Below are 19,221 nucleotides of genomic sequence, written 5' to 3' on the forward strand. Positions count from 1 at the left end.
AGGTTATAAATAGAAAACTAGATTAAAAAATGCTTTGGAAATAAATTAAAGGGACACTAAACCCAAATGCTCTACCTAAATCATTAAATAAAACAATTTGGGTTTAGTATCCCTTTAAATACTCCACTATGGAATTTTTGCACCCGATTGGCTTTGCCCATTTGGATAAGGAATTAAACAACCTTTCCTCCTGTGTCTTGCTGGACATTAACATAACAGTCATAGAACTGACTGAACCATAACCAATAACAAATAACTTAAATAAATAAACACAGAACACCAGAGTGTGGGGAAGACCCTTAGGTCACATTTATTGCAGAACATGGAGATCCGGCTGGAAGCAACCAATCAAAACTTACACCAGGTGGCGGCAATCTAACTAGGAGTGTAAGCAACCACTGTTAGGAAGATGGACCGTGCCCGTAAATGCCAACAACAAGTGGAGCTCAGCTGCACACAGATGGACTTAGGGAGTTCACGGCAACTCAAATGGGGTAGGGACCTCCATGCACGGACCTGGGGACTTCAGCCTACCCCCTGCACAGCCGTCACTCTACCTCCTGATGGCAAACCAGGGCATGGACCAACCACCAAACCAAGGAGTGTTTCTTGAAAACTCCACACCAGTAGGACCAGGGGTGACTAGGCACAACAAGCATGCCACGTCCTGGGGAGTAAAACCTACCACCCTGGGGGTTACAGAAACTGGCCGTGTAGCCCTCAGCAAGCCTCAGACCCCTGTTGAACACCATAGCAATGCTCAACCTAAAGATTGCCACCTTACCAAAACCAAGGGAGGGAGGGAAGTCACAACCCCACCAACATTAATACAACATAGTTACAACTACACAGCTTACACACTCCTAATGGCTTTAATCCTTATTTTAGTTTCAGGCTATTTGCCCTACACTGCCTTTATCCAACATATTTTACTACGGTCCCTCGTAGAAATCTGTTACATGAAGAAAATTAAACATCCGTGCTAGGGTTTCCACCTCCACCATATTTTTCTGGACACTTATAAGTTACACATGGTGCAGGGTGTGCAGGAAGGAATATGAATAGTGCTGTACAGAAACACAATACATGTTCCCTTCTGCACACCCTGCAGCATGTGTAACTTATGTGTGTCCGGGAAAACATGGCTAATGTGGCAATCCTAATCCGCGATCTCTGACATAAGTACCATAGAGCGCACCATACTACTGCTCGCGCAATACATAACCATCCACTAGCAGTGAAAAAATGCAAGCGGTATTTAAGCACAAAATATTGAGCTTGCATTTTTGCTCCTTGTAATCTAGGTCATAGTTTTTTACAATCAATAGTACAAGGTTTAATCACAATAGAGGTTTACATTTTGAGCAACACTGCGTTTCATGTGTGTCATCAAAATGTAGCAAATACTTATGGCAGGTTTACAGAACGAAATGCTGACACCAGATATGTCATATGCCTATAGGTTTTACAGCCCGTATCATTAACCACCATGTCGCTCCCACCAAAATAAAAAATAATTATTGCAGCTCATCCAGTCCCCTGACTGTTCTAAATATTAATAACCCTATGAACTTAGACCTCCCAATTGTCCCTATTTGAGAGGGACAGTCCCTAATTCTGAGCTCTGTCCTGCTGTCCCTCTGAGAAAGTCAAATGTTCCTATTTGCAAAATTCTCCTTAGCCACACACGTAGCTCCCAGAGACGCCCATAAACTGCCTAGACACACCCACAATACCATCAACTAACTACCCACTATCCCAGCCACACCCACCAAGCTCCCAGACACGCCCATAAACTGCCTAGGTACACCCACAATCCTATCAACTAACTATCCACTATCCATGGTTATGGTAGAAATTCTCAAAATTGGCGTAGGAGAGACTCTAACAACTATAAACCTTGGATTGCATCAGTTTACTTAAAAGTGTTCTATCTTCTATATGAAAGAGCAGCATTTAAACATGTATATTTGTTATTTTGCCTGAAAATAAAACAACATAAAAGGTGTTTAAATTTACAATGAAGGAGGGGCTAAGGAATGGCAGCCTAGAGGATAAGCTCTGTGCAGAATAGATGACTACTTGGCATGACAGGGCTGTTGGCGATTTGAAAGTTCACTAAAAAGGACAGCAATGATAAAGGGACTCATCCGCTGACAAGAGTGAGCAGAGGGGAGAGTGGCGACCCAGTTACAAGGCTCTTTACAACGGAGCAGTGGCGCGCTAGACGCCATTTCTAAAACCCACGTGGAGCTGCTTCTGACCCGGCTCTCAAAGTGAGTGCGCAGCTTACCGGAGATACATAGAGGGGTTAGCAGGATGAACATCGCAGGGAGCGGCACACGACTGAGAGGCTGACAGCAGAGGGAGAAGTTAACGGAACGGGTAGCGACCGGCTTATGCAGCTCCTAAGCTACGGAGCTTCAGGTATGCAGGGAGGCCCTGTTCACGCCTGCTAGATAAGCAAGGGACTGCTGTGAGATAGCGATTAGGAGCACTGAAGGGCTCAGGGGCAGTTATATAAGCGATGCAGGGATACCTGCAATAAAGTAAAAAGACCTGCAATAAAGTAAAGTTAAAAGCCCATTAATAGCAGAACGCCCATTTACGGTACAGAGCTATCAAGTGCAGGGAAAGGGATTATTTGATCTTGGCAAGCCCTGAACCTTGTGCTCCCTTATCCAGAATATTACATGCATACTATGGAGCTTCACTCAATGTTAATGTAATACAGGGAGACAAGCTAAATACCTGCATTTGATTGAGACTAAGGGAAAAAACTGCAGAGCCCTAGAGTCAGAAGTGATCTTTGAATAGGAGGGGATGGTGATACCACAATGTATACAAGGAAAGCCACAGTAACACTATGACTCCTGAAGCTTCATAAGATTATTTTTGGGGCACACTCTCTATGATACACCCCTCATATAAGAAAAATCTGGCACATCTCTATCCCATCATGCCTCTTTGACCTGCAGATACGAACTCTTATACATATGACGATACTTTAATGATACTGAGGCCTCTTGGGGTTCAATATATGAGGGCAAGTGCCTGAGGAGAGACTGTCTGTATATTACTGAGCGTTAGGTTTGGGGCACTTTGCTCGCCTTTAGCTGATCTGACCCTCAGGGCATTGCTGTACGCAGCATCACAACTGATACTGTGACAAGGAACTCCAAAGATGGCGGCCAGGAAAAATTCTAAGACGTCGTCACTTAATAAACAACCCACGACTAACCTTTTCTTTAAATCTATCAGAGGGGATAAACCCGCAGACACCCCAGTGCAACAATCGGATGAGGAGGGAGAGGTGGAAGAAGGAGCTAAAGATAAAATGGAGGATTTACGGCCTCTCACCAGAGCAGATTTAGATAACCTGGTCTCCAAGCAGGACATTAATGTAAACTTTGAAAGAATGTTAGAGAAAATGGAAAACCTACAGAACTCTGTGACTAATAGCATAAAAGAATTAAAACAGGAAATAGTTGATCTGGGGTCACGAGTGAACTCCTTGGAAGAAAGTGGGGATACAATGGTGGAAGACCTGAATGCAGTAAGAGATCAAGTTACTACCCAACAATCAGAATTAGAAGATGTATACGATAAACTAGAGGACCTAGAGAATCGTAGCCGCAGATCCAACTTGCGGTTAAAAGGAGTTCCAGAATCAATAGGCCCTGGGGAGTTGAATGCGTATTTGCTCAATCTCTTCTTGAGTATTACAGGCTCAGGGGGAGACGACAGATTCCAAATGGAGAGGGCACATAGAGCCCTTCGGCCTAAGCCTAAGAGAGAAGAGCCTCCCAGAGATGTGATCATCAAGATGTTACGCTTCCAAGAAAAGGAGGAAATTCTTACAGCTGCGAGGAAGAACCCCACTTTTAAGTACCAGGGGAATGTCATTCAGTTTTATCAGGACCTCTGCCTGAGGACTCTACAAAGAAGGAGCTCTCTTCGACCACTTACTACCTTATTAAGGAAGAATCAAGCCCCATATCGTTGGGGCTTCCCTTTCGCTCTCCACATAACGTGGGACAACAGGACACTCTCTATAAAGGATCCCCAGGAGATTCCAGAAGCCTGCCGTAAGATGAAGATGGATCTACCGACTATGCTACAACAGGAAGTAACCACTGCTCCAACTAATCTGGAAGGCAGACCTCGCCAAAGACAATGGTCCAAGATACCGGAAAAGAAACGCAAGACTTGAACTTCATCATGACCACAGAGATCTCGTTTGAATAGAAGAGGGGTATTCCCTTTATTCTTGCATGAAAATAATATGACCGAAGCAGAAGGCTTCATTTTGAACTTTCAGGGCCCGCAAGGACTTAAACCAGGGGCCAGATAAGTATTTAACTGTTAAGTAAATGTTTTATATTCTAGAACATGTTCTTCCTGTTTGTTTGGGGTTGCAGAGGTGGAGGTGGGGGGGTTTTTGAACAAAGATAAATTGTTATAAAGTTTATTTCTGTTTTGACAGGTCTCAGTAGCCAGAAATGTCGACAAATTTGTTGTCTTTTGTTCTTTTTTTTTTTTTTTTTTCTTGTCTGACTATAACCTATGTCTATGATATGAGTCATGCCATAACGAGTAAAAGATATGGTTAACTGCACCTAGGTATGCAATGAGTTTGAACTCAGTGACGGTAACTAGAGTTTATGTTTATATGTTCAATTTTACTTGTTATTTCAGTTTTGTTTTTTTAATCCAGGTGTTTCCTTATAGACTTGGAGGAGAAAAGGGGAGGACGGTTCGAGGTGTTATAGAAACCCAGGTACTATGGATAAATGCGGGTGGAGGGGCTTGGGACGGTTCTGGCGGACCTTTTGGGAAAGTTCAGCTAGGGACATGGAGAAAGGAGATAGAGGGGACCAAAGATGACAGATAACATCAGACTAATATCCCATAACGTGAGGGGATTAAATTCGGATATTAAAAGGAGGACTGCAATGACACCCTACCTGAAGTTAAAAGCTAACATTATATTTCTTCAAGAAACGCACTTTATATCTCAGACTGTCCCAAAATACTGGACGCAGCAGTTCCCACATCATTTTCACTCTACGACCGATTCTAAAAAGAGGGGGGTGACAATTCTATTACACAAATCTCTGGATTTCATATTGGATAGTGTAGCTAGGGATAAAGAGGGGAGGTTTGTGATAGTGAGAGGCACGATACAGAACACCAAAGTTACCCTTTGCAATGTATATGCACCCAACGAAACACAGAATGAATTTTTTGGAAACATTACGCAACATCTTACCCAGTGGTCACAAGACAGGATAATTTTGGCTGGGGATTTCAATGTATCTATGACCTCCTTTTCGGGGGAGGGACACGGGGGTCAGTCAAACAAGCAGCATCGCCATAATGCGATTGTTAAGTCCATCAGGGAATCACTGGGAGCGCACAACCTTATAGACTCATGGGAAGCGGTTGGGAACTCCACACACGACTACACATATTATTCACCAGCGCACAACTCATACTCCACTTTAGACTACATTTTTGTGAGCCAAATACTAACCCCTAACTTGATAGCATCAAGCACACAACCGTGTGTTTGGTCAGATCATACCCTAGTAATATTAGAACTCGCAGGCATATTGCACTTCGCACGGCCAAGATCATGGACATACAATCCAACGTTACTTAAGAACCCAGGAATATGTGATAGGATCAGAGTAGCAATGCAGGAATATTGGCAGCTAAATGTGGGGACAACGGGAAATCCACTGATGATTTGGGCAGCACATAAACCGGTCATGAGGGGTATACTTATCAAGGAGAAATCGATGGCGTTGAAGCAATCGACACAAATAGTGAGTAAACTTCAGAGGGAGGTGGAGACACTTGAGCAGGAGCACAGACGCACTCTATCGCGGGGGGTATATAAGTCCCTTCAGTCTAGGCGATCAGAATTGTCCATAATTTTAAAAGAGAATTCCATTCGCGCAGCTTTGAGGTTGAGGGCACACTACTATGTGTACACGAACAAGCCAGATAAATATCTGGCCTACAAACTGAGGGAGAGAACCAAGTTCTTTGCAATCCCCTCCATCCAGAAACAGGGGGGGACTTCAACTTCAAACCCTCAGGAAATAGCCGAAACGTTTGCAAAATATTATGAGAATCTTTATGATGGGAAAAAGGTGGCTCCGGGGGACCTCACTCGGCAGACAAATGACCTTCTGGGGCAGGTCAATTTACCAGTGATTCGGGATACAGACCTTTCAACTCTTAATGCAGATATCTCAGCCATGGAAATATTAACAGTGATTAGAGACCTTAAGACGGGGAAAGCACCGGGCCCAGATGGACTAACGGGGGAATATTATAAGTTATTTAAAAAAGAGCTATTACCCCACTTGTTGACTTTTTGCAATAGTGTGCTGGCGGGAGGGGAGTTACCTCGAGATATGTTACAGGCTAAAATAGTGGTGATTCCTAAAATAGGGAAAAACTCAAAGCATTGTCAAAATTATAGACCTATTTCATTGATTAACACGGATCTCAAAATTTTTACAAAAATAATGGCCAACAGACTTAAATTGATCCTGCCGTCACTAATCCATAGAGATCAAGTGGGTTTTATTATGGATAGAGAGGCCCCAGACAATGTGAGAAGAATCTTGACCCTGGTGGATTACTTAACACAGACCAAGACACCATCACTACTCTTATCACTTGACGCGGAAAAGGCGTTTGATAGGATAGACTGGTCCTTTATGTTTAAAATATTAGATAGAATGGGTTTTAAGGGAGCTTTTATAAAGGCACTGTCAACCATATACTCACGGCCGACGGCGGTGGTGGGAGCTGCGGGATACATTTCAAGATCCATTGATATCTTAAACGGGACCCGTCAGGGATGTCCGCTCTCCCCGCTGCTGTTTGCCATTTGCATAGAACCACTAGCTGCGCTCATTAGACAGTCGGCGGATGTAACAGGGGTGCGGGTGGGTACCGAAGACTATAAACTGACGCTATTCGCAGATGATATCCTATTGACACTGACCAGACCTTTGACTTCTTTACCTAAACTGTATGATATTCTAGGGAAATTCTCAGAGATTTCGGGCTACAAGGTTAATTTGGACAAGTGTGAAGCTTTTCCGATATGTCTCCCGCCCCATACCAAAAAGTTGGTAGAGCTAAATTTTAATCTTACATGGGCAAAGACCCATATCACTTACTTGGGAATTAAGATTAATAGCACCTTTTCAGAACTTTACAGACTAAATTATGTGCCTCTCTATAGAGTCATTAGGAAGGATTTAAATAGCTGGAGTAAGGGTAGATTTTCATGGTACGGGAGGTTGTCAGCAATAAAAATGAATGTCCTCCCTAGGGTTTTATACCTTTTTAGAGCTCTGCCGATTGGGGTCCCCCGGGCGGATTTAAATGCCCTGCAGGCGGATTTGTCACGGTTTTTGAGGGGGGTTGGGGGGGCAAGAATAGCATCACAGACACTGAAGCAACACAGACAGATAGGAGGAGTGGGAGTCCCAAACCTAGTGGACTACTATCAAGCCTCCAGGCTAGCACAATCGGTAATCATAGGGAAAAACTTTCAAGGAGTAATCTGGCCAAAGATAGAGGCGGATATTGAAGGTAGCGAGAGTCCGGCAGATATTTTATGGGAACCCACAGGAAACACAAAAAAGCTCACATATAGATCACCAGTGACACAAAACACAGTACATACCTGGCATAAGATAACACAACAGAAAGGACTACTTAACCCTCACTCACTACTACTACCCCTGAAATTCCTGTTGACTGCAGATCTTAGAAAACTAGTGGGGAAATGGGAAAATAAAGGATTGTACAGAGTGGCAGACTATCTAGATAGAACAGCAATACTTTCATTTAACCAGATCAGAGACAAAATCCAACCATGCACATTAAATTGGTTTCTATACTTACAGATTTCATCAGCTATCTCTAAATATATGGCTTGTAGAATACGCCAACCCATGACTCCACTAGAAAGGATATGCAGCACACAATCCAGGGGGAAACATGTGATCTCTCAGATTTACTTGGCATTACAAGGGAAGAATGCCACCCTTAAGTCTCCCCTCATGGAGAGGTGGGAGAGAGATGTGGGGGAGGTAAAAGACAGGGCGACCTGGGAACAGATCTTATCAGAAAGTGGGAAGGGCATGCTCAGTGCAGATATGAAGGAGAACTGTTTGAAGGTGGCTTTTAGATGGTACCTTACGCCAGAACGAACAGCCCATATCCCATCCCTGAATAGTGCAGCTTGTTATAGAGGGTGCGGGGAGAGAGGGACATATAGGCACATGTGGTGGGACTGCTCACAAATACAACCGATATGGCAGAGTCTCTCGAGATTACTTAGTGACACTTTAGATGAAGATATTGAGCTCACGATAACTCAGGCACTTCTGCATGAAAGGGTAAGACCGTTAAATTCTGCACTCAACACCTTTATTAAGATTCTTTGTACTTGTGTACGTATATGCATAGCCAGACACTGGAAGGTGGGAGCACCAGGGTGGGCAGAAATACTGGATAAAATAAACGACACTTATACAATGTTAGAACTAGCAGCATGGGCACAAGGGAATACTGATCAGTTTCAGAAAATCTGGTTTTACTGGATTTTAAAGGACCACACTCGTCCACATACCAACCAGAGGAAAGAGGAGAGGGTGAGACTAGGAAGGTTGGAAAGCGGGGAGAGATTTGAGGACACCCATTAAGGTCTGACATATAGTATCTGGACATACCTGACACTTTTAGCAAAGTTATGACATTAAACTTTAATATATTTTGGTTAGACACCCAGAGGAAAAGGAAACACCTGGTGGGGGGAGGGGGGTAGGAAGGGGAAGTTAAATTTCAAGTTTATATTGTATGTATCTACAGGTGGTTATAGGTGGCGAGGTAGTCTTTATGTCTTTAGGAATGTTCGTTTGGCTTACCATATTATGTACTTATGCTGGAAAGAAGTATATACTTTAACCCACCTGTACTTGCTGTTCATGACTTGAATTATGTTTGTGAAAACTCAATAAAAATTATTTCAATTAAATTTACAATGAATGAAAAGAATACAGTTGTGTAGTTTCTGTACTTTTTGAGAGGCAGAAATGCTCACTGTTTCTGTCAGCCAATGAGCATTAGTCAGTAGCAATCTATCAGCCAATGACTATTAGCAGGAAGTAGGTATGGGCCAATGAGCATTAGTCAGTAGCAATCTATCAGCCAATGACTATTAGCAGGAAGTAGGTATGAACCAATGAGCATTAGTAAGACATATCTAATACTAATGTATGTAAACAGGTTTTACTTTATATTTCCTAGCAGAAAAAAAGAGGAATCAATGTGTTTAAATGCTGCTTTTATATACGTACAAATGTCTCTTTATCTCAGAGGTCTGAAACCTTTTATGCTACCCTTGCACTTATGTCAGGATGCAGGAAAATTTACATAAAATTGAGAAGAAATGACAGTATGTTTTATAAAGTAAATACCCAGTGCTACTACCCCAAATAAAAACTACACATAGGGGCTTATGTTGCACATTAAATAATAATTTCATTTTTATTAAGTATATTTAAAATACTGTGTATTGTGCAGGTTTTCTAAAAAAAACACAATCACGTAGGGCGGCTTTTAAACACGAGGAAATTAAATTGATGGCATAACCCTAAGTGATAGTAAACTCTCCCTTTTATAAAAACAGATCTGCAATGTCAGTGATATTTTAGATGGCGTTTAATTCATCAGTTGTATCGAAGATGCGCTATAAATTACTTTTTAATATAGATATGGAATTCAAATACCCCACTCTCTGCCGCCCACTTCAAAAGTAAATATTTTTCTGTGAACTAACGGTTTGAATTGTTCTCCAATCAGCTACAGCAAAAGTGTCATATGGGGAGATCGCTGATTGGACAGCAATTCAAACCGTTAGCTCACAGAAAAATTGACGTTTAAAGTGGGTGTTTGAATTTAATTTCTATACTAAAAAGTAAATTACAGCACAACTTAATTACAAATGATGAATTAGACTTAATCTAAAATATCACTAACATTCCGTATCTGTTTTTAAAAAGGGAAGAGTTTACCATCCCTTTAAGGCTCTTGTATGCCCCAAATGCAAATTTGAAGTTTGAGCTGTTAGCTGGAAACATTGGCGTCAGGGGAGAGCCTTGTCACTGCAGTTCAAACTCAATTACAATGAAGGAAAAGAAAACTATGTATGTAGTTATGCATTTTGACCTATAAACAGGCCTTATTCAAGCTAAAAAGTTAATTCAGGGTTACCAGTTAAGCACATGATTTATACTTTTTGCCATACAAAGTGACCCAATATGCATAGTAGATACCTGTTGAGGTCCCGGACGAGGTAGCTCTGTAGCTCCGCAGACGGTCCCCTTAAGATGACAGGTTTAGGTGGGGGCAACCTCTCCTGGTGACTCGGCTGCCGCTGGATGTGGGGGTTCCTGAGCGCAAGGCTGATTTCATTGAGAAGGCGGGGGAGAGGTCCCAGTTTTGTAAGAGCATCCTATAGGATGGGAGTTTAAGCAAAGAAATATTTAAGTGATACTCTTGGATCTCAGAAATTTGTCTACTGGGTCAAAGTGTTTTTCCTTTGTTTTGAAGCCAATTTGATTTAGAATGTGTCTTATATGTAATTACCATCCATTTGCACTTAATTCTTCCCAAAAAGGAGCTCGCAAATTTGAGATAAATCAGTTTGGAAGTGAGCTTCAAAATAAAGCAAAGTTCTAACATATCAGCTTCAATTTATGTAGTTGTTGCAGAAATTTGGTCTGTCTTGGAGAGTATCTACTTAATTTGTAGTGCTTAATTTGTAGTGAACATATTTATACATGCAGTTATTTAATAATCATATAACTACCGTGTCTCAATATATTCACTTCATACTGAGTTTGTACTTGCCTAAGACTACACTTGTTGAGTTTATGCTTACATAAATATATTGCTATGAGCATACATTGGTTGCTGGCCATAGTGTTCCCCTGCTGCCTATGCAATTATCTTGCTAACAAAAAAATGTGTTCACTCTATTCTTAGTCTGTACTTGCCTTAGACTACCCTTGTTGAGCATATGCTCCCTTGATAGTATTGCTATAAGCATGCATTGCTTGCTGACCATACTGCTCCCTCACTGCATATGTTGTTTTCTTTCTGACCATACAATGTGATCACTCCATCCTGAGTACTTGCCTTAGACTACCCTGTTTGCTGTCCATATTTACTGCAGTTGTCTTGCTGACCATACTATGTTTTCACTCCATCCTGAGTCCATACCTGCCTAAGACTGCACTTGTTAAGCATGTGCTCACATGAATGTACTGCTATAAGAATACACTACTTGCTGACCATACTGTTACCTTACTGTGCCTTTAGTTGTCTTGCTGACCATACAATGTGGTCATTTTATCCTTAGGGGAAGATTTAATATATGGCGGGCAGACATGATTCGCTGTAGAGAATCATGTCCGCCCGACATTGATAAATGCCTACAGCATACGCTGTCGGCATTTATCATTGTACAAGCATTTCTTGTCAAAATGCTTGTGCAATGCCACTCCATGCACAATCGCGGCCAATCGGCCGCTAGAAGGGGGTATCAATCATCCTGATCGTATCTGATCGGGATGATTGCAGTCCTCCACCTCAGAGGTGTCGGACAAATTAAGGAGCAGCGGTCTTAAGACCACTGCTTCTTAACTCCTGTTTCTGGCGAGTCTGAAGGCTGGCGCGGAAAAAGCAGCATACGCTACATAATAAATCTACCCCTTAGTCTGTACTTGCCTTAGACTGACCTTGCTGTGATGAATGTACTGCTATACAAATAGTGTGCTTGCTGACCATACTATTCCCTTGCTGCACATGCAGTTCTCATGCTGACCATACTATGGGGCCTATCTATCAAGCTCCGAATGGAGCTTGACGCCCCGTGTTTCTGGCGAGCCTGCAGGCTCGCCAGAAACAGCAGTTATGAAGCAGCGGTCTAAAGACCGCTGCTCCATAACCCTGTCCACCTGCTCTGATGAGGCGGACAGGAATCACCGGAATTCAACCCGATCGAGTACGATCGGGTTGATTGACACCCCCCTGCTGGCAGCCAATCACAAGAGCTGCTGGTGCAATGCTGAATACAGAGAGTGTACTGCTCTCCGCATTCAGCGATGTCTGTCGGACCTGATCCGCACTGTCGGATCAGGTCCGACAGACATTTCATAAATAGGCCTCATTGTTTTCATTTTGTCCTTGCATAAGAATATACTTGCACATTCATGTGAGCACTTGAATTTACTGCTATAAGAATACCTTGCCTTGCTGACCATATTGTTCCCTCCCTGCACATGAAGTTGTATTGCTGACCATACAATGTGATCACTACATCATGAGTTTGTACGTGCCTTAGACTACCCATGTTGAGCATATGCTCTGGTTAATGCACTACTTTAAGAATACACTACTTGCTGTCCGTACTGTTCACTTGCTGCACACATAGTTCTCTTGCTGACCATACTAGGTTTTTACTGTGTCCTATACTTGCCTAAAACTACACTTGTTAAGCATTTTCTCACATAAATATAATGCCATGAGAATATACTCCTTGCTGACCACATTGTTCCCTTGCTGCAAATGCAGTAGCCTTGCTGGCCATACAATGTGTTCACCCGATCTTGAGTCTGTAGTACTTGCCTAAGACTAATATACTGCTATAAGAATACATTGCTAACAAAAACTGAGGAAGAATACACTGCCGTACAATTGCCTCACTGCCTATACAACTGCATTGTTGACCATACAATGTGTTCCCCTCTGTCCTGAGTTTTCACTTAAGACTACACTTGTTAAGCATAGGCTCACAGTAATACATTGCTTGCTGTACTATACTTTTCCCTCGTTGCCTATGCAGTTGCCTTTTTGACCAGTATAGGCTCACAGTAATATATCATTACGTGCATACATTGCTTGCTGACTATACTGTTCCCTCGTTGCCTATGCAGTGGCCTTTTGCTTGCTGACTATACTGTTCCCTCGTTGCCTATGCAGATGCTTTTTTGACCAGCATAGGCTCACAGTAATATATTAAGTGCATACATTGCTTGCTGACTATACTGTTCCCTTGTTGCCTATGCAGTTGCCTTTTTGACCAGCATAGGCTCACAGTAATATATTATTACGTGCATACATTGCTTGCTGACTATACTGTTCCCTTGTTGCCTATGCAGATGCTTTTTTGATCAGCATAGGTCACAGTAATATATTATTACGTGCATACAATACTTGCAGACTATACTGTTCCCTTCTTGCCTATGCAGTTGCCTTTTTGACCAGCATAGGCTCACAGTAATATATGATTACATGCATACATTGCTTGCTGACTATACTGTTCCCTTGTTGCCTATGCAGTTGCCTTTTTGACCAGCATAGGCTCACAGTAATATATTATGACGTGCATACAATGCTTGCTGACTATACTGTTCCCTTGTTGCCTATGCAGTTGCCTTTTTGACCAGCATAGGCTCACAGTAATATATTATTACGTGCATACAATACTTGCTGACTATACTGTTCCCTTGTTGCCTATGCAGTTGCCTTTTTGACCAGCATAGGCTCACAGTAATATATGATTACGTGCATACATTGCTTGCTGACTATACTGTTCCCTTGTTGCCTATGCAGTTGCCTTTTTGACCAGCATAGGCTCACAGTAATATATTATGACGTGCATACAATGCTTGCTGACTATACTGTTCCCTCGTTGCCTATGCAGTTGCCTTTTTGACCAGCATAGGCTCACAGTAATATATTATGACGTGCATACAATGCTTGCAGGTCACAGTAATATATTATGATGTGCATACAATGCTTGCTGACTATACTGTTCCCTCGTTGCCTATGCAGTTGCCTTTTTGACCAGCATAGGCTCACAGTAATATATTATGACGTGCATACAATGCTTGCTGACTATACTGTTCCCTCGTTGCCTATGCAGTTGCCTTTTTGACCAAACACTCACCTTGCTGAGCTGGGGTATCACCTCCCACAGCAGGGCGTGCAGGGTGCTCAGCTCCCGCCCCAGGTCTATGTAGCCCTCAAAGTTGCTGCTGTTGGTGAGTGCGTCCATGTTTGAGATTTCATACAAGAAGTTCTGCATGTTGGCCAGCTCCGACTCCAGAAACTCATTCATGAACGACATGTGCTCTTCTTTACTGCTGAACCTACTGAGAGGGGCATCTCCATACTGATCTATACGCAGAACACTAGATCCTCTGTGTCACATTGCAATGAAGGGTTGGTCCAGTCTCCACATCCCATATATCCCTTCTGTCTGTCACTGTGTCACCCTGTAGTGATGAGTGCAGAACCTGCGTGTCACTGGCCCCTTCTGTGTATAGTAACTGTCACCATGCAATCATAAGAGTAGAATCTACGTCTGTCACCTCTGTGTAACCTCGGGAAGGAAAGGATGGGGAACATTATCGAGAGGACGGAAATTAAAGAGAAAATGTGTGAAAAATAGCCACTATACATGATGTGCATTTTTTGGCCTACACCAACTCAGCTTAGGGCACCATGATTTAAAGGGGTGGTACATATTAGAGGTCGATATATTACATGATGCCTTTCCATTCACACTATAAGGGATAGATTACAAGTGGCGCAGTATTTTTTCCCCGCAATTGCGAAAACTCTGCTAGAGTTAAGCTTTTTGCACTAGTCAGGTTGCATTCGTATTACAAGTTAAAAAACAACAATGTATTTTCCGCAAACGGTAACCCGACTAGCGCAAAAATCTGAACTTACAATATCGCTTGCGCGTTCACGTATTCCCCTATAGAAGTCAATAGAGAAGAAAATTTAAAAAAAAAAACACCTACTCTCTTGCGCACACCATGACATATTCTCATTAGCGCAAACCCGACATGTAATTGTGAATATTTAATATTTCAATGTTCTTCAACATGTTTGTTTGTAACATATCCAATTGCATACTGTAATATGCGCAAAAATGGTCGCATACTATAATATGCGCATACACGACATGAGAATATGAAAAAATATTTTATACATATAGATTAATGCTTTTTTTTTTCTAACACCTGAGATCGCATATATTTGGGGCCCAATCCGATATGCAGCGTCGCCCGCAAAAGCCGGCGACGCAGAATTTTGCGCGGGTTTGGTATCCTATATACGGCGTAACCTAGAAGTTACGCTCGTATATTTCTGCCTTCGCCCGTAGTTTTTTGGGCCATAGGCAGGTATACCAAACCCGCGCAGTTTGGTATCCAATATACAGCGTAAGGACTTACGTGGCGAAAATGGAGAAATCTTACTCCATTTTCACCTCGCCACAAAATGCAGCCATAGTAAGCCTTACGCTGTCTATTGGAGCCCCGTAACTCCCTAAACTACCTGCTAAATAAAACCTAACACCCAACGCATGCGCAATGTCTATCTACCTGTCAACCGCGATCTGCTAAATAAAACCTAACACCTAACGCATGCGCAATGTCTATCTACCTGTCAACCGCGATCCCCCGCCACAATCCCTAATAAAGTATTTAACCCTTAAACCGGCCCGCTCCCGGACCCCGCCGCCACCTACATTAAAAGTATAACCCCCTAATGTAATCCCCCTACACCGTCGCCAGCTACATTACCTACCCCCTAATGTGAGCCCCGTACACCACCGCCACCTACATTACCTACCCCCTAATGTGAGCCCCCTACACCACCGCCACCTACATTAACTACCCCCTAATGTGAGCTCCTACCCCGCCGCCAGCTATATTAACTACCCCCTAATGTGAGCTCCTACCCCACCGCCAGCTATATTAAAATTATTAACCCCTAATTTAATCCCCCTACCCCGCCACAAGCTATATTAATTACATTAACCCCTAATTTAATCCCCCTATACCGCCGCCAGCTATATTAAATTAATTAACCCCTAATCTAATCCCCCTACACTGCCGCCAGCTATATTAAATAGATTAACCCCTAATCTAATCCCCCTATACCGCCGCCAGCTATATTAACTATATTAACCCTAATTATATTAGGGTTAATATAGTTAATATAGTTATTATATTATATATATATTAACTATATTAACCCTAATTATATTAGGGTTAATATAGTTAATATCGTTATTATATTATATATATATATTAGGTATAATAACCCTTTCTAACTCTAACATCCCTAACTAAATTCTTATTAAAATAAATCTAATTAATATTAATATTATTAATTAAAATATTCCTATTTAAATCTAAATACTTACCTATAAAATAAACCCTAAGATAGCTACAATGTAATTAATAATTACATTGTAGCTATTTTAGGGTTTATATTTATTTTACAGGTAACTTGGTATTTATTTTATCTAGGTACAATAGCTATTAATTAGTTCATAACTATTTAATAGCTACCTAGTTAAAATAATTACCAATTTACCTGTAAAATAAATCCTAACCTAAGTTACAAATACACCTACACTATCAATAAATTAAACAAACTACAAATATCTAAACTAAAATACAATTAAATAAACTAAACTAAATTACAAAAAAAACCCCACTAAAATACAAAAAATAAAAAAAGATTACAAGATTTTTAAGCTAATTACACCTATTCTAAGCCCCCTAATAAAATAATAAAGCCCCCCAAAATAAAAAAATGTCTCTACCCTATTCTAAAATACAAAAGTTAACAGCTCTATTACCTTACCAGCCCTTAAAAAGGGCCTTTTGCGGGGCATGCCCCAAAGAAATCAGCTCTTTTGCCTGTAAAAAAACCCCACAATACCACCCCCCAACATTACAACCCACCACCCACATACCCCTACTCTAACCCGAACCCCCCTTAAATAAACCTAACACTACCCCCCTGAAGATCTCCCTACCTTGTATTCACCCAGCCGGGCAGAACTCTTCATCCGATCCGGGCGATGTCTTCAATCAAGCGGCAGAGAAGAAGTCTTCCATCCGGCGATGTCTTCATCCAAGCGGCAAAGAAGAAGTCTTCCATCCGGCGATGTCTTCAATCAAGCGGCAGAGAAGAGGTCCTCCATCGGGGCGAAGTTTTCTTCCAAGCGGCATCTTCAATCTTCTTTCTTCGCTCCTCCGATGCGGAACATCCATCCGGCACGACGACTTCCCGACAAATGAGGTTCCTTTAAATGATGTCATCCAAGATGGCGTCCGTTGATTTCCGATTGGCTGATAGGATTCTATCAGCCAATCGGAATTAAGGTAGAAAAATCTGATTGGCTGATTAAATCAGCCAATCAGATTCAAGTTCAATCCGATTGGCTGATTGGTTCCTCATTCGTCGGGAAGTCGTCGTGCCGGATGGATGTTCCGCGTCGGAGGAGCGAAGAAAGAAGATTGAAGATGCTGCTTGGAAGAAAACTTTGCCCCGAGGGAGGACATCTTCTCTGCCGCTTGATTGAAGACATCGCCGGATGGAAGACTTCTTCTTTGCCGCTTGGATGAAGACATCGCCGGATGGAAGACTTCTTCTCTGCCGCTTGATTGAAGACATCGCCCGGATCGGATGAAGAGTTCTGCCCGGCTGGGTGAATACAAGGTAGGGAGATCTTCAGGGGGGTAGTGTTAGGTTTATTTAAGGGGGGTTTGGGTTAGCGTAGGGGTATGTGGGTGGTGGGTTGTAATGTTGTAATGGTGGGGGGTGGTATTGTGGGGTTTTTTTACAGGCAAAAGAGCTGATTTCTTTGGGGCATGCCCCGCAAAAGGCCATTTTAAGGGCTGATAAGGTAATAGAGCTGTTAACTTTTGTATTTTAGAATAGGGTAGGGACATTTTTTTATTTTGGGGGGCTTTATTATTTTATTAGGGGGCTTAGAATAGGTGTAATTAGCTTAAAAATCTTGTAATCTTTTTTTATTTTTTGTAATTTAGTGTTTGTTTTTTTTGTAATTTAGTTTAGTTTATTTAATTGTATTTTAGTTCAGATATTTGTAGTTTATTTAATTTATTGATAGTGTAGGTGTATTTGTAACTTAGGTTAGGATTTATTTTACAGGTAAATTGGTAATTATTTTAACTAGGTAGCTATTAAATAGTTATTAACTATTTAATAGCTATTGTACCTAGTTAAAATAAATTCCAAGTTACCTGTAAAATAAATATAAACCCTAAAATAGCTACAATGTAATTATTAATTACATTGTAGCTATCTTAGGGTTTATTTTATAGGTAAGTATTTAGATTTAAATAGGAATATTTTAATTAATAATATTAATATTAATTAGATTTATTTTAATAAGAATTTAGTTAGGGATGTTAGAGTTAGATAGAGTTATTATACTTAATATATATATAATATAATAACGATATTAACTATATTAACCCTAATATAATTAGGGTTAATATAGTTAATATATATATAATATAATAACTATATTAACTATATTAACCCTAATATAATTAGGGTTAATATAGTTAATATAGCTGGCGGCGTTGTAGGGGGATTAGATTAGGGGTTAATTAATTGAATATAGCTGGCGGCAGTATAGGGGGATTAAATTAGGGGTTAATGTAATTAATATAGCTGGCGGCGGGGTAGGGGGATTAAATTAGGGGTTAATGTAATTAATATAGCTGGCGGCGGTGTAGGGGGATTAAATTAGGGGTTAATAATTTTAATATAGCTGGCGGCGGGGTAGGAGCTCACATTAGGGGGTAGTTAATGTAGGTGGCGGCGGTGTAAGGGGCTCACATTAGGGGGTAGATAATGTAGATGGCGGCGGTGTAAGGGGCTCACATTAGGGGGTAGGTAATATAGATGGCGGCGGTGTAAGGAGCTCACATTAGGGGGTAGGTAATGTAGATGGCGGCGGTGTAAGGGGCTCACATTAGGGGGTATGTAATGTAGCTGGCGACGGTGTAGGGGGATCACATTAGGGGGTTATACTTTTAATGTAGGTGGCGGCGGGGTCCAAGAGCGGCGGCTTAGGGGTTAATAAATTTATTAGGTGGCGGCGGGGTCCGGGAGCGGCGGTTTAGGGGTTAATACATTTTTTATTGTTAGGATAGTGAGGGGGGATAGCGGATAGAGGGGTATACGTGTCGGGCTATGTTTGGGAGGCGTGTTAGACAGTACGGGAGATTTAATAATTTAGTTAGGTTTTGTAGGCGCCGGCAGTTTCTAAAG

At 41.6% G+C, this 19,221-nt stretch overlaps 1 protein-coding gene across 1 annotated transcript in view; it reads right to left on the reverse strand.

Annotated features, from left to right (window-relative positions):
* Nucleotides 1–19,221, reverse strand: part of SYNGAP1 (synaptic Ras GTPase activating protein 1) — a 620,999-nt gene that overhangs the window by 149,893 nt on the left and 451,885 nt on the right. Inside the window, exons 11-12 of the mRNA XM_053721876.1 lie at nt 14,054–14,255; nt 10,374–10,552 (exon numbers count right to left, since the gene is read on the reverse strand). Coding sequence (XP_053577851.1) covers nt 10,374–10,552; nt 14,054–14,255 — 381 coding nt within the window. The remainder of the gene's footprint in view (nt 1–10,373; nt 10,553–14,053; nt 14,256–19,221) is intronic.

This window comes from Bombina bombina, chromosome 7 (assembly GCF_027579735.1).
Source record: "Bombina bombina isolate aBomBom1 chromosome 7, aBomBom1.pri, whole genome shotgun sequence".
NCBI classification, from domain to species: domain Eukaryota; kingdom Metazoa; phylum Chordata; class Amphibia; order Anura; family Bombinatoridae; genus Bombina; species Bombina bombina.